Here is a 22,591-nt window from a genome sequence, read left to right on the forward strand (position 1 = left end):
CTCCCAAGAATAAGAAACCTAAGTGTTAGCTCAGAAGTCATTGGCACTGATTTCTCCTTTGAGGTCTCTCTGGCTTACTTATTGAGTTCTCAGCTGTATTTTGGAAAGCTGGAAATACCAAATAAGTGACCTATGAATTAATGAGGCACCATTGTTCTGATTCTGTCAAGCATTAGATTAATCAAAACCAAATGAAGTGTTAGTTTCTTCATGTTTTGCACTGTTAATTTTCTGCAATTATTAATCAGCTACCAAGGTAATTATTAAGCGTTCAGCCCAAACAGAGTTTTTAGTACAATCCCTGCTCCAGTGTGGATCTTACCAACTTTGAACACACGGGTATCACCCCCTTTGCTAGCATACGAAGCTAGCATATGAAGCCCAAGCAAGATAAAAATATTCCTAGGCAATTCGATCTGTCACTCTGAGGCGGAAGTCATCAATTCAATGAAAGAGAAAAATAAGACTCATCAAAAAGGCTACATGAAAGAGCAAATGATGAATAGGTAAAGAGAGAGGAAAATAGGGACTGTACATTCCTGAAATTTAGAGGAAAAAGAAACAGAAGACCAGATTCATAGAGAAACGGAATAATTCACCAACTTTCTTCCCAGCCCCTAAGAATAATAAGCATCCAATTTACTATTTGGTTCAGGAACATCTTCACCCTTTCCTCCCACTGGAAAGGCATGAGAGGGTTTGATAAGGACACGGTGCACATCGAGATGATCCAACCTTCTGCTCCTGTGGCCAGATGCCAGGAGAACACAGCAAACTCCCACCCTTGGGAAATCTAAGCCTGCACCGGAAGCTGGCAGCCACCAGGCCGCAATCTCTACACTAATAGATCTAAAAATTCATGGATATTTTTGCATTGCGTGTTACCTACCATTACATATTTTTAAAATGTCTTAACAGTGAAATTCTTTAGCTCCTCCTATTTACAAAAATTCAAATAAAATGGACGCTTCAGGGAAATGTGCACTGAGTTCACGTGCCTTTTCCTTGAAGCAGAGGTGTGTGAGCACGGGTGAAATAATTTGGTATAATAGGCTCAAAGGTCTCAAATATCTCTCAATAAATTAATAACCCAATTGTCTGTGAGTGCAAATTCCAACTCTTATGCACCTCAGTGAAGCCAAGAGACCAGAAGGATGGAAAACCTCGGTGGGCCCTGTAATCTTAAAATGCCCTCACAGCTTGTGAGCTACTGTTCTTAGAAAGAGATCAATAATGGTGTCTTCCTGCTCCAACATGGAGTTAGCGTTGCCCTAAATACATTCAGTTTGGGAGGTTGGGTTACCCAAGAGGACCAGCACTGAAACAAACCAAGTAGTTGCTCTTTGCAAACCAGTGATCACCAACACGGAAAACCATGGCTGGATGCAAAGTAACAGCAGGCGAAGAGGGCCAGGGGAACCATAACAAGGCCCAGAGAGGTGACTCACCCTCATCCTGATAATCGGACCAAAAGGATGCATCTGCTGGGAGGGCTGGGCCGTGAGTCCCACTCAGATTGTCATCAGAGCTGTCCTGGCCAAGGTCTCCTCCTGGGGGTTGAGAAAGAAAATCAGGTCATCCCGTGGACATTTTGATGCGCGTATTTACAGGTGTCTTCTGGCACTTGTAAAATGGATGCATCTCTTACCTGATGTGCATATCCGAACCCCTTAGCACATGAGAACCAGAGAAATAACTTCAAGAACCAACTTACCTGTGTGCACAAATTTCCCCTCTACCACCTCTCTCTAGCACTAAGCAACTGGTAGCATGGAGTGGAAGACCTTTCGCCACAAAAGAGCAATTTCTCTGTCACATTTAAAATGAAAACGTAGCTGTATAAATTTGTTTTCATATATTCTACATCTCCATGAATTACAACCTTTGCCCCAAAGGCCTCTTTCTCCTTCCGTTTCTAAATGAAACAGAAAGAAAGACACAAAGGCTAATCTTCTCCACATAATATAATGTAGCAAGGTCAATATTCTCTCTCTCTCCCTGAAAAATAAGAGCAGTAAACAGAGAGAACCCAGACTGCTGGATTCTATGCCTATTTAAATCACTACTTGTTTTGCAACCTTAATAAAGTTCTCTCTTGTAATTCTAGTTTACAGCCCGCAACCAACCTCTCAGGAATTCTAAAAGCCGGAGGAAGGTAATATTTGTTCTGCAAATGACGTTGATAAAAGGTAATGTATATACAATACTGAATTATGCAATTAAAACATTGCTAATCCCTTTTGGGTGTTTTCGGCCTATGTTGAATTGTATTTTGTAGAAGTGGCCAATGCTATTACGATGCTTTAAAAGGTTCAGGCGGAAGATGTTAGCTCACTCAGAAACCGGAAGAAAATGAAAGCATTGTAAATTGCTTTCCTTAAAAATCCCCCAAACAGAGGTACAGACTGCTGATAAAAAGCACACCGACAGCTGCTTGGTTCATTTCACAAACATGAAAACGGGATTTTTCAACTGAATTTAATATTATCTCAGATACTAATTTCCAAAGGAAATCACCAGTGCTAATCTCAGTAAACACTGTAGTGTTTTTGGCCCAGAATTTCAACCAGGGAGCAGTGAAACCGAACAACCTGCATAGAATCTGTATTGCCTCACTTTAAAGTTTATTTCCTAAAATTAAACTACAAGGATAGGGAGGATATAAAATGATAAAGGGGGGGGGGGGACGGGGACCAGGCAATGGCTGTGGTCTTCTCTTTCCACAAACCAGACTTGTCTTCAAATGCCCGGTGGTAGGTAGATGCCCAAGACTGCCGGAACACTTGCAGGCACAGGACTTTAAAATAAACTGTAGCGTTTATTGTAGAAAAAAATTCTTTTACCTGATGCAACAGTGAGCAGCTAAAGCCAGAAGAAACATGCTTTGAGCATAAAAGCGTCCCTGTGTGTTTGCTATCCAATAAAAGTCTCAGACACTGGACAGAGGGTTAAAACACTCAAATTTTACGCCATGGCAGAGCCTCTGAAATGACATTATCAATGAGGACGCAGAGGAATTGCCGGGCTCGAAACCCGAGCGTGAGCTGCAAAGATAAAAGGAATGTTCATTTTGGAGGCAAATCAGAAAAAAGAAAGTACTATGTGTTCCAAGCAAAACTGAACACTTCTGGGACATGCTGAACTTCGCTGGTCAACCATCATTCTAGATTTAGCTTTCTGCTTGCTTCATATACCTGGTGGAAGTACTACCGAGAGGGAGAACCCACTCCTCTCGAGTCTAACATCTAAAAAATATATGTGGTGATCAGAGGGAATTTTTGTTTTTGTATTTTTAAAAAAAAAATTTAATTTTAAAATAAACTGTTTTTTTGTTTTTTGTTCTTGTTTTTGAGACAATCTCTCTATATAGTCCTGGCTGTCCTGGAACTTGCTTGTGTAGACCAGGTTGGCCTCGAACTCATAGAGATCCTCCTGCCTCTGCTTCCCAAATTCTGGGACACCACTGCCCATCCTTGAAATAAGTTTCACGTGTGCTGTGAAGTTGGCACAGCGCTTGTAGACAGCCTTCATCCAGCTTTCCCCAATGTCGGCTTCTTCCATGAGTGAACTCGATCTGCCAAACCAACGAATTAATCCCGGCGCATTCAGGCTTAATTTATACTTCATAGAATTTTCCACTAATGCCTTTATTTCTGTTCCAAGATCTAGTCCAGCATGCAGGTTGCATTCACAGCTCCCTTGTCTAAAAATTTCACCCCAAACACCTGCCTAGAGTCGACTGGATTTAGTCACCTCAGAAGTAAAGTCCCTTCCACGGGATTCCGGTGGCGTCTGAAGAGTTGCACAAGGTGAATTTCAACTCCACTGTGCTCGGTGCCCCTGTGCCCCCCCCCTTCTCCACAAGCAGCAAGGAAGGATTATAATGCAACGCTTCCAATGGAGTCTAGGTCGGCTCTACAGATGGCTGTGGTGGAAAAACATGCCTTACACTTAAGTGCAATTAGTTCCCAATGGTGAAGATGTCATAAGTGTTTTTTACGGTCCTATCCAGTGGCCCACCTCCCCTGGGCTCACATTGAATCTAGCCTATCACACTACGTAAATAGATGCTCCTGTGTCGTTAAAATGATTACAACTAGTTGAGATGCATGGGTGGAAAGTTTTATAGAAGAACTGACAATTTCCATGGTCATTCTGGGTCAGCTGACTTTAAAAGGTATAGTTTTTTTCCTTAAAGCAAGCCACACATGTTCTCTGGATTCATCCGCAGCTCTCACAGTCCCTGTTCCAAGTGGCCACAACTAGAGTCCAGTGGGATCAGACATAAATGATCACAAGCTACAGTGACAGACATTTCCACTCAGCAACTGAACAATTAGGGTTTTGAACTCCATCTGCTTAGAGCGGCTTTCTCCCAAGCAAGGCCTTCTGCCACTGGAGACACACTTCCCACTGCAACTCACTCAGAATCAATATATTTCTCTACAGATATACATTCTAACACACTATATCTCCATTAATCACATCCACTGGCTCCAGTCCCTTTCTTTGTATTTCTAAACAAGATCTAGGGGAACTCTATCAGGAGTTCACCTGCTATTAGCTGGTAATTTGTTCCTCGATCTTAAGTGTCATAAGAATTGGGCACTCTCTATGCTCCTTAGTATATTCAATGGCGGGCTCTCCACTGCGCACTGCGCACTGCGCTGAGGGGCCCATCGCCGAGGTGATTTCTCTATTATTCTTTTCCGAGAGTCAAACCCAATTTCATTCATACTTCAGAGTGATAAGTTGGGAATTTCTGGGGTTGGAGCAGAAAGATAAAAGAGCTTAGTGTCCGGTGTAAGGCAATTATTTGTCAGGGATTCTGTGTTCTTTGTTTTTAGTCTCTGTGTTTTCGCCACCAGCTAATGAGCTTCCCCCTTAATTCGGAAACAGTAGCTTGGCCACTAAAAGTTGGTTTTTGCAGCTGTTGCCTCTCCATAAACTTTATGGAGAAGTGAATTAAACTGCTAAAAACTTTCATTTACTAATTCAGTTCCAAATAGATAAGGAGAGAAACGAACCATGATGTTCCCCTTGTAATTCTGGACAGTCTACTATTTAGGGACAAAGACAGAGCATGGTGACAATTTTACCAAAGAGATGAAAAGAGACAGAAAGCAAGTTGGACATTTTTTTTTTAATGCAATGAAGTGTAAGAAGAAATAACATAGGAAACATAAATGCACGTTTTCTGTTCAATATGTGAAGACTCATTTGTTTCCTTGTGTCGGTAGATGTCACCACCGACTATTTCTCTTCTAGTTAATTGTGAGTGTGTTGTTATAAAATCCATTGTCAACTGGAAGCAACTGTGTGTGCTGTATGCTTAGAAACTTCCTGGTCTTGTTCTATGACTTTGTTACTTTTTTTTTTTTTTTTTTTGGATAATATACAGAAATAGAAGCTAATGTGAAATTGTAATGTTTTTTTCTGTTACTGCTATTGACATTAGAAGAGAACACAGGACTTCCTACTCCATTCAATATTTAAGAACCCACGAGGCATGTGGCTCCCTCTTTAAACTAATAAATCCTCACTAAAATGCTATAAATAAAGTTTCCTGATCCAAATCCAGTTAGTTTTCATGCTTGGCAGCATTAATATGGCCGGCTCTTCACAGACCAATTTAGCACTAATACAGTTCCCAAAGCTGAACTGCGGTAGGATCATCAAAATGGCAGCTTATCACTCCTGATTATGACCATTCACCTAAGTCACTGCATCTAAAGAAAAATGTTGGACACAGATGTGACCAGATATGTGAAATGTTGCTCACATGTGAATATATTACTAAGCACATCTATGATACCACAGCTGCAGGGGAGGGGGAGGGGTCTATCAATACTTGCGTTATAAATTACACACCATTTTGCACAAACTCGTGCATTAGAAAATGTATGGTGTTTCCCACAGAACATCTGAGAGGCTTCACTGGCTTCTAAATATCCATTTGGACTTGGGTGGTTAGTTCTTACGATTAATCCACGTACAGTGAAGGTCTCAAATTCTTCTCTGTTCCATACAGTCTGACTTCTTGCTCTTCTTCCTCCATCTACCCATAACTCAATGTGTAAATATCCCCCCGCCGCCCCCTCCCACCTCCAAGGTCATGGCAGTGAGTATAATAGTACCAAACATCATTAAATCTGCAGAATGAATGAGAGGCCAGGTGAAGAAAGTTTCCATTTGTCATCCTTTTTAAAAGTTGCTCCAACTAGGTCTTCAATGGACAGGCAATTGGAGCTTAAGTTCTGAACCTAAGTCCTCTCTCTCTTAAGGACACTGCTTTCTAATTCCGTGACCAGGCTAAGAATAGCATTGTTGGAGCTGCAGTATAAATAATAGGAAACAGAAGCGAAGGGACCCCGAAGAACAGTCACTCAAAACACCTGTGACTCCAGGGACCCAAGGACAGCACAGCTTAATAATAGTCTCAAATGAACCACATCAGGCTGCAGGAAACTGGAGAGGCAAAGGCCCATGGAAGCCCTGCTGCCTAAGACGCACTTCCTCAGCAGGCCCCTCCCCCGCTTTCTACGAAAACGGTCCTTTGTGGTGCCGTTTCTCATTTTAGCCAGTAGGGTGAGCTGCAGCGTGTAGCATCATCCCAGCTCGCGGAAAAAAGGAAAGGAAGAAGTGGGGGGTGGAGGGGGAGATGAGGCAGAGACACAGACAGACACTGAGAGGCACAGAGACAGACAGACACACACACCACGGTATTCTTCTGCTTCTTCCCCCATCACTCCTGGAAAATACTGAGATCTTTAACCCTGCTTATGTTTTGCATAAAGGTACAACTGCTAGACATTAGCCAACTGGAGGGCTGGTAGCCACAGCTCCAACGAGACAATTTCATATGTGACAACACACACTTCAGAGAGCAAACTGTCTTTTGCAGCCTGTCACCAACGATGCCAGCTTTACACTAACACATTCCATCTACCACTGTTAGCCTCGCTGGGACCAAAATGGAACCTGCTGAGTTGGAATATTTTCAATAGTAATGAGATCTTGACAGAATTCAAAAATGTGTGAAGCTGCATCTGATGGTACGCAGATAAATATGCTGCAAGACAAATGCATTGATCAGCAGCAGCCCGGCAACCATAACCTAGAATTATTGGTCTGTGGTTCTGCTTCCTTTGGACCACGCCACTCTCTGCCCTCCTCTCTCACTGTAAAGCTCTCCAACTTCATTTCGGTATGGTTTGATTTGCTGGAGACAGTCAGCTACAATACTAAGTAGACTAGCTTGCTGGATTCTTCCTGGGTACAGGCTGTGGGTCAAGGCTCTTCGTTTACTATCTCAGGAAATCCTCAGTATAACCGGAGGACATGTTACCATCCCAAAGATGCTGATGGAGACACTGTAGTGTTGAAATGAAGCAACGTAACAACTGACCCAAAGCCACAGAAGTGACCAGAAGTGGCAGAGTCAGGCTCCGACCCCACCCACCCTGACTGCTAAGCCCTAGTCCACCTGCTCCAAGGTCTCATGCTTTATCAACCATGATCACGTGATCATTATCCAAAGGCAAAACAGTCAAAGGAATGGCAGCCAGCAACTTGAGTTTACAGTATCAACCAAAATACAAATTGTTGTTATTAGTGGTAATAGCAATTCCACTCCATGTGGAGCTGGGAACTGACAAAGCCACACATGACCAGGAAGGAAGTGGTCTCATTCACAGTTCAAATTTATTGTCATAGTATTGCTGGGATGACTTTCGAAATATCATTTTTAGCAAGGGTTTCATTCACCAGCTTTTAACTCTCCAAGCTTAGTCAGATCGATCTGTTAATTTTTTTTTATGGTGAATTCTGAGTGTTTTGACCCTGCATCACAGAAAATGAGTTCAAATGGTGCAGACCTAAGTGTAGCTCGGACCTGGCATTTCCCTTTCTGGTATCATCATGCTTTAAGCACCATTGTAGGAAAATTCTTTGAAAACATAGAAATCCACACGAACATAGTAATTTTGTTACTGTTAGCTCACCTCACTGTGTTTTCCCATCATCCCCTTTTCTTCCTTCTAAACTAACTACAGCAGGGTCTTAGCGCCCATTAATAATCCCAGTTCATTCTAGGGTCTATTAGTCTCCATGACTTAGTGAAAGCGCTTGAAGCTACCAGGCCTTTGACTTCCAGTCTTTTGTTAAAGAAGAATGAGATCTCTGGAGAGATGCAGCTTGCCTCTCCTGCAGGGGAACTGAGTCTGGTTCCCAGCACCCACATGGTGGCTTACAACTTCCTGTAACTCCAGTCTCTGCGGCTCCTGCATGCCCCTGGTACACAGATATGCATGCAGGCTTATACACACGTATATAAATAATAAATCATTCGCTTTAAAAATAAAGAATGAGACACTATTTTCAATAGGCTACTGCTTGATCTATGGAAAGTATTCTGACAGCCCGAGGGATAGAGATAGACCAATGCACAGTAAAGGGTGGATTGTAAGATTCGCAGGTCTGAAAATGTAAAGCAGCGTTTGACGTACCATGAAGAGGTGAGTTAGCTCTGTGAGTACCGCAGACCTCCAGGAACCATCAAGGCTGTAACGGAAAAGTGACAAGATCCTGCCTCCCATGCCCCCCCTGCCAAGATCGAACAGAGATCCCTGTCTACGCATGCCACAGCATCCATGTGTGTCTTTAACAACCCAAGACTCTCACTGACATCATCATCCATTCAATGTTCAGTCTCTTGAACCGGAAGTTTCATATGGAATGTCTCCCCATTTTTCCCCTTTTTATTGCAGCATCATTAACACAGGCAAAGCATATAAATCTTAAGGGTAAGATGCATCACTTGGTTATTATGCAGACAGATTTCTGGTAAAGAAAATGATACTCCATTGTTCTCTCCCTTAAGAGTTAATCCAAATGGGCTGCCAGTCACCTAGACAGGAAAGCACCGCATAGGAGCCCATCTATTCTAGAGACTTTAGAAACTAATGTAAGGCCTCAAGCCCACACAAAGAACCACAGGCAACTAAGGGAGGCTGAGAGTGGGAGAAAGGGTGTTCTTCAAGGGAAGAGCACAGCAGTTGGTTATGCAGTACCAAATGGTCAGCTCTGAAAACATATGTATGAGTAACGTGATAAGATTGAGAAGGTTCTATTTAGGAATATATATGCATGTACATGTATGCATACAACAACAATTAATGAAAAAAGAGGACATGAATTTGAAAAAGAGCAAAGGGGTAGATGGGAGGGTTTGGAGGGAGGAGAAGGAAAGAAGATTATATTATAATATAATTTCAAAAATGAGAGGAATTCTATTACTACTGCTAATGATGATAATATAAAGCCTAAGTAAAAAGCTAGGTTTGAACAACAGTCTCTCTGACCATTGCCCATTCTCACTCCATGAATGTGTCTACTTTACTTCATAATAAACTCCACTTATCTTCTACATTAAAAAAATAATTAAGGGGCTGGAGTGATGGCTCAGTGGTTAAGAGCACCAACTGCTCTACCAGAGGACCTGGGTTCAATTCCCAGCACCCACATGGCAGCTAACAACTGTCTGTAACTCTAAGATCTGACACTCTCCACTCTCACACAGACATACATGCATACACCAATGCACATAAAATAAAGATAAATTGTTTAAAAAAATAATAATTAAATCTTTTTTAATGGACTGGGTAAAGACATTTGCCACCAAGCTTGATAATGTGAATTTGATCCCTGGGATCCACACATTGGAAGGGAAGAACTGACTCACACAAGTTGTCCTTTGACCTCTCCATGAACACACACACACACACACACACACACACACACACACATATACACACACACACACACACTCACACAGAGAGGGGTTAGGAGGGAGGGAGAGAGAGGGCAAATAAAAGCATAATTTAAAACATTTAAGTTTAGGAAGATATGATTGATTGATTGATTGATGATTGATTGAGACATAACCCCATTATACAGTCCAGGCTGGCTTAGATCATTTCTTCTCCTGCCTCAGTCTTCTTGCCCTGGGACTGCGGTGGGAACACTCTATCTGTCTGGAAAACATCCTTTAGAGATGAATTACGATCAGTAACCTCTTCAAGCAGCAAGTGTGTATTCCATTCAGATTGGCTGATAAAGGTAAAGAGGGTTCACAGGACTGCTTTCCCTCTCTTGACCTCAGTAGAGTCAGCAGTGACTGCAAGTTTGATTTGACACACCATACAAATCACCTTGCCCATAGCGTAGAGGTCCTTTTCCTCTGTTAGTGACTCTGCGGCCACCCTGGCTGTGAGCCTCCTGACAGGCAGGTGCACTGGGAACCAAAGTCTGGTCCTCTGGAAGGGCATCCCTGTACTCTTAATGACTGAGCCATCTTTCCAGCACCAAGCTGGATTTTGTTGTTGTTTTGTGCCTCAATATTATCTACTCCAGAATACACATTTAGGAGGAAATAAACATCTTGGAAAATATCGACTTCAAAAAGAAAAAAAAAAAAAAAAAAAAAAAAAAAAAAAAAAAAAAAAAAAGCCGGGCGGTGGTGGCACACGCCTTTAATCCCAGCACTCAGGAGGCAGAGGCAGCAGATCTTTGTGAGTTTGAGGCCAGCCTGGGCTACCAAGTGAGTTCCAGGAAAGGCGCAAAGCTACACAGAGAAACCCTGTCTCGAAAAACCAAAAAAAAAAAAAAAAAAAAAAAAAAAAAAAAAGATGGGGCTGGAGAGATGGCTCAGCAGTTAAGAGCACTGGATGCTCTTCCAGAGGACCTGGGTTCAATTCCCACATGGCTGCTTATTATAGTCTTTAACTCTAGTTGCATACGGGGATCTGATGTCTTCTTTTGGCCTCTGGAGGCTCCAGGCACGCACTCTGTTGTGTCCACATACAGAAGTATACCTGATGCTCAAGGACAGTAAGTCAGTCACCAAACACTTAGTACACTGATTTTAAAGTGTGCGATTCCACTCAGAAACGGAGCCAGTAGATGAAAAACAGGGGGACATATTTGCAAAGGTATTAAAAGCAATCCCGAACTTTATGTGTACATCCACTTCCTATAGATCAATGTGTAAAAAAAATGCAGCAAGTATGGAAAGGGTGGAAATGCCTGAAAGAAGCCAAAGCACAGAACTTCCTGTCAAGACTCTTGACACTAAAAAGGTTGGCCAAAGCCAATGGTGGGAGCGTTAGTCCTGTGGACATTTCCCTTATTAATCCCCTTGGGAAACACGCTGATTGAGCCCCCTTTAAAAAGTAGCATTAGGTTGGGATGGTCTACATTTGTAACCAATGCTCATGTTTATAAAATAGCAGCATTCCAGGGAGAGTGGTAGAAAGACACTTAACAATAAATTACAAATATTGTAAATTCAGACTTTTTCTTACATTTGCAAACACATCATAAATTTGGATTGTGTTTCTTTGTATAAATCCTTCTTGGGGCTGTGCTAAAGCCTCTTGGCAGGAAGGCAAAGGGCATTTTCATAAATAGAACTTAGGAAAATCACTGTGCACTCCATTAATTCAAAAACACTTCTCAGGGACTTCAAAGGTAATCCTACTGCCGCCCTCTTCATGTAAAGATGATGTTTCCTCGCCGCTTTCATGTTCTGCCTCTTGTAGCTGTCACAACTACATGTTTCAAGTATGTGGTGGTCAGGGATGAGAGGTGAAGCGGCATGCATGTTCTCATCCAACATGTCTCCGACGCTGTGTGAGCAACAAGCCCGCCAGTAAGCTTACCAGGAAGAGCTGTGTTGGCGCTGCCTGTGAATGTGTACCTCAGAGATGCAGACATGTGGCTTAGAGGGTCCCAGGCAAGGGTCAGCTGGAGCAGAGGAGTTTTATGGAAAGATAAGAAATACTTATTCTCAAAGCTCCACACATGCATTTTCGTGCTCACCTCTACTTTGAGATACAAAAATACCTGTTGTCCCCTTTAGAGTCCCACTTGCTACCACATGGCAAGCACTGTTTTTGAGTTATCACGTGGTTAGAACTCATAAGGACTGTGACATCGATAATAATGAAGCTGGAGAGAAGAGGAAACGGATGCTCCAAGAGGGTAAAACACTGGTCAGGTCTCACGGAGCTTTCAGGAAGAGCTGGGACTCCAATTCTAATCGCTTCAAACTCATGTTCTTCCCCGTTTAAAACATGAACTTGGAATAAAACACACAAAGCAGTTCGTTGCTTGTGTGTTTTCGCATCTAGCCACATGAACTTATGCAATAATCTGCCGGGCCTCATGACAGACATAAAGTAAACCTCGACAGGATTCTTTTCGGCAGTTCTGGGGATTGAACCCAGAGCCCCAGCCACACCAGCCAAGTGCTCTACATCCCAGTCCAAGAATTTTAAACCTGTGCAAAAGCAGCAGCACATGAGAGCTGGCAAGAAAGCTCCGTGGGTAAAGGTGCTCTGCTGGGCAAAGACGTGAGTTTCACGCACGCGCGCGCGCGCACACACACACACACACACACACACACACACACACACACACACTATAAAAGTGGAAAGAGTTATTCTCTGGCCTTCACCTATGTGCTGTGGCACATGCATGCCCACATTTATACACACACACACATGATAATACATAAATAAACCTTTTTAAAAAATACTTTTTGAAAATACTATTTTATTTTATTGTATGGTATGGGTGTTTACCTGCATGTATGTCTGTGTATCCCATACATATGTATATGGCCTGAAGTAAGCAGAGGCCAGAAGAGGGTGTAGTTTCCCCTGGACTAGAATTACAGATGGCTTTGAGGAAGCGTGTGGGTGCTGGGGATCAAATGCCAGGCTTTGGAAAAGCGGCCAGTGCTCTTAACCACTCAGTCATCTTTGCAGCTCCTAAAAGTAATTTCAAAATAATATAAAAATAGTCCACGGACAAATTCCTAATTCTCTCAGAGATACCACTCTTTACACTTTGTCTGACTTGGATGAAGGTAAAACTCACACATTCGTTGACAAACCACTTAGGTCTTTTAAAGGCGTAATAGTCATGTCACTTCACTTTTGTTAGTGCTGGTCTGGTCTTGGTCTTCTGAGACAGGGACACACTATGCAACCCTGACTGACCTTGAATTCCTGAGATAGACCAAGCTGGCCTTGAATTTGAGGCAATTCTCCTGCTTCTGCCTCCTGAGTCCTGGGAGTCCAGGCATGAGCTAGTGTGCTGGGCTTTTTCAAATGTGGCTTTATAATTGCATTTTCTTTTTATACTTTGTATTATTTGTTTTTGTCAACCTATGTTTTTTAAAAAATCAGTTTACTTTGACATGAATATAGAATTCTCATTGTGAAATATGATTTTTTAAAAAAATTTACTGACTAGACTTGGGTTCTTATCAAAATGTGCTAGAGAGGCTGGAGAGATGGCTCCGTGGTTAACGGTGCTTGCTGTTTCTAAGAGGACCTGAGTTCAGTTTGCAGCAACTAACTTAGAAGGCTCACAACTGCTCATAACTAGGGTATCTGACACCCTTTCTGGCCTCCATGGGCACTCACACATGTGTATGTATACACACATGATAGATAGATAGATAGATAGATAGATAGATAGATAGATAGATAGATAGATTAGATGGATGGATTGATGGATGGATAGATTTTTTTTTTAAACCTTTAAGTACAAAAAAAAGGAAATGGCTGGGCTTAGTGGTATGCGCCTTTAATCCCAGCATTCAGGAGACAGAGGCAGACAGATTTCTGTGAGTTTGAAGTCAGCTTGGCCTACAGAACAAGTTCTAGGACAGCCAGGACTGTTATACAGAGAAATTCTGTCTCAAAAGACAAAAACAAAACAACAAAAGAGGAACTGTTCCATTTATGTTTCCTCTGATAATTCTTAGGATTATTTTTTCTGAGATGATGTTGAGTAAGAAACAGTTTCTCCCAGGCTGAAACATTGCATCCTGCAGGGAAGTTCCTTAAGCTACTCAAAACAGCTTTAGGAACTCCCTGAAACTGACCAGATTCACTAGGCCCCTCCCCACCAGAAGAAACAAGCCAAGCTGCTAACAAGAATCTCAGACAAGCCAGGGTGGGATTTGAACACTCAGCCTAGCTGAGCTGCCTGGGAGAGGTTTAGACCAACTGAGGCACCCAGACAGGACACTCTCCAACTTCTTGAGCTGCCTGCAGGCTGTGCAGTGTGCTCCAGATTCTCAGCTTTTGTGAGCTGTCGTCCATGCTGGGGTGGGCTTTGGTGATGGAGCTGTGTTTGAGTCATTTCTGCTCCTGGAAGTAGCCCAATAAAACTCATTTTTCACCAAGTTGGACTTTGATAGTATCCATACTTTGGTCTGTCAATGTGGGCTCCCTATTTGGGGTGAGTAGATATGTGTGTAGTGTCTCCCCAGGAGAAAATTTGTCACACACACATGAATCATTGAGGAAGGTGACAGTGAACTAATAGTGTGAGGGTGAAAGTGTATGGGAAGAATTGGTGTTTTTTAGCATAAACACACTGCCCTGCCCTGTGTTTCCTAGTCTAGTAGTGTGCTTACACTCACTGACCTTCAACAGTCTTGCAACGAGACAGTCACACACAGTGATGAAGTTGATGGGCTCTGAGATGGGTACAAGATCCCTTAAGAGAGTGATGGGCATGTTCTGAAATGGGTATCAGTGATCACACAGTTCAGGGGCTATACTAAAAACTGCTAACCTGTGCACTTTAAAAGGATAAATTTTATGCTATGTGAATGATATCTCAATAAAGCTTGAGCCAAGCCTGGCCTACATGGCAAGACCCTGTCTCAAAAACAAAAGCAAACAGCTTCTGCCAGCTTCTTGCACATGCCTGTTCTTTTCATGCTGTCCCGGTAGTACCATGGGTAGACCAGTTGTTCCCACCTGTGGGAATCCATGGGAGACCAGCTCTGACCTACTCCCACCTTTCAAAGGGTTCTTGGGTGGAGGAGAGAGGAATGAGGAAATATTAGAGAGAAAGATAGAAAGAGACAACAAGAAAGAGACACAGGATAACTTCAGGTGGGCCCTGGGTCAATACTCAGTTCCTAGGTTTATTCAAAAGGGCTTTTTGTAATATGTCAAGGGGAGAGGCAAAAGATCTCCCCCTTGCAAGATCAAAACACACCATGCAGCCGAGTGCAGACCCTTCCAAACACCTGGTAAACATGCCTATGGCCAGATCATCTCCTTATGCAGCCCTGCTGGGTAAAGCAAGCTCAGATTCTCTGACCCTGAGTAAGGTCTCACTGGAGAGCCTCTATGGGCTCCTATACCCACCCACCACACCAGCTTCTGAAACACAGGCAGTTAAATAACTAATCAAACGACAAGATGTCCCTCTCTCCCACCATGTCTGTAGCAGGAGCGGGACTATGGGGCTCTCTGGTTGGACATTCCTCTGTGTACTTCCTGACGAGCAAAGGTCATGCTATACATTTTTCCCACCATCATCTTTGTGTGTTGGGTGTGACGGAAGTACCACCATTCTAAGAATCTGTAAGATGTGCCCCGTGTTCAGTTCCCGAGCCTCTCCTATGCCGAGCTCCAGAAGGATTTGCTCTTCTCAGCACATTTCTAGACCGTGGTTCTGACACTCACACTTTACTTCTCCTTAGGAAATCAGTCCTGCTCCCAAGGTCTGTTCATGTCTGACATTCAGCCGCCATGCCCTGCCCCCGGTGGTTTTGGGTGAGTGTCTGTTAAACCCTCAGCTGTAGGCTGGGTCTCTGAATGTGGGTTTCACATTTCACAAAGCTAACTGCTGTGTTTTATGCGCCATCCTCCATGGCTCCATCTAGGCTCGTGATGCAGTCATGCCAGGTCACGTGATCACGCAGGAGCCTGACCTTGGCTTACGGGAATTAAAAAAGTCCTTTAAAACATATTATTTTTATGTTTATTAAAGCTGGCTTTTGATGGATATCGTGTCACACATCTTTAGTCCCAGCACTCGGGAGGCAGAAGCTGGGGGAAACCTCAGTTACCAGTCAGAGCCACATAGACCCTGTCTCAAACCCCCCCCCCAAAAAAAAAACAAAAAAACAATTAAAAAAAAGTAAAATTGGTTTTTAAAGAAAGTCTTACGTATTCTGAAAATATGTTATAACAAATATGAAGTAGGAAACTAAAATTTCAGTCAAAGTAATACCATCTGGGCTCCAGAGACGCTCGGTGGATGAAGTGTTTGCTGGGGAAATATGAAGAGCAGAGTTCAGATCTCGGGTACCCATGTAAAGCTGGAGCAGGAGTACAACAGACCCTGCCTCATACATAAAACAGATCAGTTAAGGAGACACCCCAGGTCAACCTCTGGCTTTCTCATGTGTGCACATGTGCGCACGCGCGCGCGCGCACACACACACAAATTTAAAAAAAAAATTAGTTCCATCATCACTCCACACTAAGTTCCTGGAAGCGTTAAGACCCAGTGAGACAGAGCACACAGAGCTAGTGAGACAGTAAGTGGTACTGGAAATGGACTGGTTTTTAAAAGGTCATGGTGCCAAACAATTCATAATGCATTCCATAAGTGGGATGCAAAACTCTGCAGTTCTCTGAGAAGGCGAAAATCTCCGTGTCTCCTAAGTTGAGATAAGGAACTCTCAGGATGCTGCCCCCACCATCCTCAACCAGAGCACCAAGAATCGTGACGGGCGGGCGGCATGGCACACACCCGCTCCGAGGACTTGAAGTTTCAAAAACAGTCCAACTTTGAACCTTTTACAAATGTGTTCTAATCTCAGGCTTTATTTTTAATTTTGCATACAGCTGTCTGGCGTGCTTTTCAGAATTGTGCCAGATGCTGGGTTCATCAAGAAAAGGCAGAAAAACAATGACTGGAAAGCAATTAGAAGCACCAAGGCTGCAGCGAGGCTCATATTAAAATGTGATAGCACTGTTCTGGTGGGAATTCCAACACGGCTCCACTTCTGACATTTCTCTGCTGCCAGACAGTCTGTGTGGAAGGACACTGTGATGGAGGATGGAATGCTAGAATTTATTTCTGGGGGCAAATGAAGGATTAGCCAAGTTGGAACCCACCCAAGGATTTTATTATGGTCTTGGCCACCGCTCTATTTGAATTGCAGGATCCCGTTGGCATAGAACGAAACTCAAGGAATAAAGGCATATTATTGCTCTGGTTCAGTAAAATAATCCAGCAGCCATTCAAGGCATGGTGCCTCTGGTTGCTGAAATAGCAGATCGGGGAGGGGGGGCAGTGGGGTGAAGGTTAATTAAACACTCCACTGATTTTGCTCAGAAATGGCTAGTGCTGCTCTGTGGAGAGGCTTAGAAGACACAATGAAATCATCTACACATTCTTAATATAAAACTACTTATGGTCAAGGAGTACTCACCCTGGGGCTGAAAATCCCAACAGTACCTAAAACACAAGAGAAAAGAGTGGAGATCAGTCAAACTTGAATGTTTCAACTGTGGTTCGTACACCATGTCTGGAAACCTAGTCCAAAAAAGCTAAACAGTCCATCATCAGCCCGAGTTTGGCGTTGTTCAAGAAAAGCAAGTTGTCCTTGGTGTTTTCAAGATTCCTAATGGCTTAAAAGCTGCATCAATTTGCTGCAGCAACTAAGCAAAGTGCCTTTTAAAGCTGGGATGGAGGCTGAAGAGATGGCTCAGTGGTTAAGAGCACTGGCTGCTCTTCCAGAGGACCCAGGTTCAATTCCCAGCACCCACATGGCAGCTCATACCTATCTGTAACTCCAGTTCCAGGGCTTCTGACACCCTCACACAGACATACATGCAGGCAAAACACCAATGAGCATAAAATAAAAATAAGTTAAATTAAGAAAAACAAAACACCTGGGCATAACTAGGAAGGAAGCACACGGTGGCTCAGGGTTTGCGCAAGATGGTTCTTTATTGAGACACCTGCCTTGTGGATTACAGCACCATCAGCACCACTGGCCTGGACAGCAAAACCCAGTGATGCTCCTATTGTGAGAACAACCCAAACTCCAGTACCAGGAACGTATCCTCAGCTGCGCTCACTGCTCAAGTGCACAGGTGAGGCCCCGACAGGTGAGCCAGAGTGGTCTCACACCGTAGCAGCTGAGCCCAGAAACGCCACGGGCCCATGGCATCCACGGATCCTTCTCCTCTCCCTTCACTTTGTGAAATGATGGGCGGCGCCGACAGCCCTTGAGGTCTGAAGTACTGAAGACCACGATGGAATGGATGGCTTGTAAATCACATCTATGGAACCTGACTTACTCCCCCGCCCCCAAACACACACAGAAACAATGTCACTTACGGTGGTTATCCACAGAAGCCTACTTAGTGCCCTCACAGGAAACTCACATTATTCCGTATTGATTTTCCTCCAGGGTATGATGACCACTTTCTTCCTCTCGACTTGGCCCTTCCCATCAGCCTGTGTGCTCTCGTAAAACGAAGCACACCTCCCCTCACCCCTTCAGTCTGTCCATCTGCAACCCCATTTTCTTCACGGCAGAGTGCTCTATTCAAACGCTGGCTCTCCTCACGTCCTCACGTCCTCACGTCCTCACGTCCTTCCCCCCAGTATACTCCATCAGGCTCGCGGTGACTACACCTTAATTCTTTGAACAGACCTGAAGCCTTCCACACCACTAAGTGGGATGAATGTTTTGCTATTCTCATCCTGGCCTCTTGGGAATTTGTATCTGAGGCTTTCTAGGAGGAAAAGTACATGTTTTTAATTGAATTCTTAATCAAACCGAGAGGGTCCATAACCACAGAAGGTTCAGGGAAAGGCCATACTTGGGTGGCAATGATGTCGCCCAGTGTCAGCATGACTAAAATTAGATTTGGCTACATTAAGGGGGAGTATGAGGCTAAGATCTAGACTATTTCTCTACCACTCTCCATACCGTAGAAAGTAGAGCAGTGAGAGGTCGGTGGGGAGGAAGCTGCCATGAAACAGAGGCGGCTGGAGGGAAGTTATTAGAGAAGAAGAAGAAATCAGAGCAGAAAGCTAGAGTTTGCTCCCCTTGACCCACATCATCTGACCACGGGGTGAAGAGCCATATGAAGTACCGGGTTCGAGAGAGGGCAGAGGACGGGCAGGAAAGGAGAGGTGGGAAGGGAGAGGTGGGAGCCAGCAGGCTTCTCCATCCAGGAGAAGGGATGTCCGTAAGGACACGTGCACACCAGAACTGGCCTACATCTAATTCAGCTGCGTGTGACTGCAAAGCGGGTCAGACTCCACCTAGCATGGTTCAGCGGACCACTGCCCCAAACTCCTTCCTGGGAAACACACTGGGATCACCTTCTTTTCTCATCACTGTGACAAGACACATAAGAAGAAGCAATAGGGGGCTGGAGAGACGGCTCAGTGGTTAAGAGCACTGACTGCTCTTCCAGAGGACCTGAGTTCAATTCCCAGCACCTACATGGCAGCTCAAAACTGTTTGTAATGCCAGTTCCAGGGGGTCCAAAACCCATGGCAAAACATTAATGCACATAAAATAAAAATTAAAAAAAGAAGAAACAATAAGGAAGGAAACATTTCTATTGGCTTATGCTTTATGGGAATACAGTCCATCTTGGTGAGGGAGGACATAGACCCAGGCAGCAAGTGGGGGCAGAGGGTGGCTGGTGGAAGGGTGGCTGGTGAGAAATGGTGGCCGGTGGAAGGGTGGCTGGTGGCACTGAGGCTGCCATCAGAAAAGAGAGTTTCACAGGAAATGGCCAGGGCTGTCATCTTCCAGGGATCGCTCCCTAGTGCCTCACCTCTGCGAGCCAGACCTCTTAAAGGTTCTTGTGACCTCCCAACAGTGTTAAGACACACAAGCCTGTGGAGGACACTTCCTGTTCACATCCGAGCAAGCACCCAAGCAGATGATCAGACAATGAACAGCAGTCCAGCTTCTGCCACTTTCCACCCTGCCTTGAAGCAGCGCTGGAGCACCCAGTTCTTAGCATTCCTCATCTTCTAACTAAAGTAGGGAGAAGTCAGGGGGTGGGAGGCGGCTCAGCAGTTCAAAGCACTGGCCGCCGCCCTTCCAGAGGACCTGGGTTTGATTCCCAGCACCCACATGGTGGCTCACAACCATCTATAACTTCAATTCCAAGGGATCAGATGCCCTCTTCTGGCCTCTGTGGGTATCAGGCGTGCATGTGGTACACAGATACACATACAGGCAAAACACCCATACACATAAAATAAAATAAATAAATAAACAAGGGTGTAAACACACACACACACACACACACACACACACACACACACACACACACACACACACCTCTTTCCCAAATGTTAATGACAACAGTAAAAAGAGCTTTACTAACCAATACTACTCTTATATTGCTCTGTTTTGTTGGTCCAGATCGAGTGAGGACCATCGAGCCAGGGAGCAGCAGTGTTTGAAGAGACTGACTCTGAGCAAATTATGAAATAAGTAAAACATGTTATTGTCGATCTCAGCATTTCTCTGCACCTCCTTCTTCCACTATCCCCACCCCAACATCTATGTTCAGTTCCCTTCTCTATCAGGTCCAGGTTTCTTGGTCTCTCTTGTTAGTCAAGAAGACAGGCCATGTCATAAGTTCACATAGACTTAAGAGTACCGGCTGCTCTTCCAGAAGACGCTGGTTCAATTCTTAGCACCCACATAATGGCTCTCAACTGTCTATAACCACCATCCCAGGGGATCCAATGCCTTCTTCTGGCCTTTGCAGACACCAGACATGACCACATTGCACAGACATGCATGTAGGCAAAATACTCGGGCACATAAACTAATAAAACAATAAATTTAAATATTAAGCGGGAGTAACAACAAGAAGAAAAAGATAAATATGTTACAAGGATCTAATTAATGTGTAGTGTGTGACTCTAGTCAACAAAACTACATTAGATACCTGGAAGAGGTGAAGAGTAGGTCTGACTCATTCTCACAAGAAAGGCAACTTCAGGTGGGAGGTGGTGGATATGCTAATTAAAATGTAACCATTTCACAATGTAGCTATCAAATCATCTTCTTGCACATTTTAAATATATGTAATATTGGTTATTAATTTTTATCTGGTGATGCTCATGTGTTGAACTTGGTGTGAGTGAACATTAGTTCCTTTCTTTTCTATCGAGTCTTTTCCTTTCTTCCTGCTCTAAGTTTTAATACAATAGTCTAAAGGAAGTTTGCTTTAAACACAGGAGCAAACACAGCAAAAACACACTACCCACAGAGGACATTTTGTTTTGGTTTGTTTTTAAGACTAGTCTCACATAGCCCAGGCTAACCTCAAATTCCCAAAGATGACCTTCAATTACTGATCCTCCTGCCTCCATTTCCTGAGTGTTGGGGTTACAGGTGTGAACCTCTATACCCAGGCTTATGCTGCACTGAGGCGTCCAACCCAGGGCCTTGCTCATGCTAGGCAGGTACTCTACCAACAGAACTATATCCCCAGCCCCAGAGGGCACTGCTAAGAGGAAACTATAAAATATCAGCAATGTCAACTCTCAAGAAAGGGCCCCAGCTTATTCTCCGCTGGACACATTTGAGGTCTTCATCTCATCTGGTTACACGTATCCTGTGCCTGCAGAGTTCTGTGCTCTTTGGGAGACAGTTAGTTAAATCCTGCCAACATCTTCCAACTCCTACACTTCACTCTAAAAACAAGTCTCTTTAAGCCAGAGAGCACAACAAATCTGGAGCTAAGTGTTTTAAACCAAGATACAAAGACTGCAAAAGAAGTAAGTGTACATAAGGAAACATGTTATCAGTGCGCACACAGAGTTACAGTGCGCACACACACAGAGTTGATTCTAGCCCCAAAGCCTCCGAGAATTCCCGGCCAGGCCTGTGAGGACAGATAACAAACACTTCTTTAATCTTTTCTTTGAACCTTCTGCTTCTATAGGAAAGGGAAGCTATCATTCCTCTGCAATAGCCACGCTCAGCCTCACCAGGTCCATGCAAATGGAATTCGGGACTGAAAACAAAATAGTACAGTGTGAGCAGAGAGAAGATGCTGGGCCATATTGACAGTGATTATTTTCACATCCAATACAAACTAGCCTGTCTTTGTGTCTAGCTGGGCTGCAGAACAGTCTTTTTCGTTTTGCATGCAAAAATTAAAATGCATGCATGGTTTGGGGCTGGAGAGATGGCTCAGCAGTTAAGAACACTGGCTGATCTTTCAAAAGTTCCCTGTTTGATTCCCAGCACCCACATGGTGGCTCACAACAAAGTGTCATTCCTGTCCCAGGGGATCCAACATCCTTTGGCCTCTACTGGCTCTAGGCATGCAAGTGGTGTACAGACCTACATGTAAGCAAATCACTCATATGCATATAAAGAAAATATACTTAACGTACATGCATGGTGAAGTTTGCTATTCAGGATTTTTCAATTAAAGATATTGGCAACTGAGCTTCAGCTTGAGGACAGGTACAGCAGATAAATAGAGCTCGTGGTGTTGAGAGAAAACAGGGCCCCAGCAGTAACCACAATGGTAGCAATGGTAATAAACAAGACAATGCTAAGATCTGTTCCCTGGGTAGCTGGGACCTTTCCAAGCACTCCCACCCACTTTTCAACATTCTTCTTCTTCTATTATTAAGCACATTTTTAAAAATGAAAACAAGGAAACCGAAGATGAAATAACTTGTCCATGGTATT

General features: G+C 43.8%; 1 protein-coding gene across 3 annotated transcripts in view; it reads right to left on the reverse strand.

Moving 5' to 3' along the window:
* Skap1 (src kinase associated phosphoprotein 1) overlaps positions 1 to 22,591 on the reverse strand; it is a 301,849-nt gene that overhangs the window by 219,193 nt on the left and 60,065 nt on the right. For 2 of the 3 annotated variants that reach the window (XM_028869029.2, XM_037201532.1), the window contains exons 3-4: positions 17,321 to 17,346; positions 1,449 to 1,550 (exon numbers count right to left, since the gene is read on the reverse strand). In XM_028869029.2, coding sequence (XP_028724862.1) covers positions 1,449 to 1,550; positions 17,321 to 17,346 — 128 coding nt within the window. The remainder of the gene's footprint in view (positions 1 to 1,448; positions 1,551 to 17,320; positions 17,347 to 22,591) is intronic. The other variant, XM_037201534.1, reaches the window with a different exon arrangement.

Source organism: Peromyscus leucopus, chromosome 8b (genome assembly GCF_004664715.2).
Source record: "Peromyscus leucopus breed LL Stock chromosome 8b, UCI_PerLeu_2.1, whole genome shotgun sequence".
Lineage (NCBI taxonomy): Eukaryota > Metazoa > Chordata > Mammalia > Rodentia > Cricetidae > Peromyscus > Peromyscus leucopus.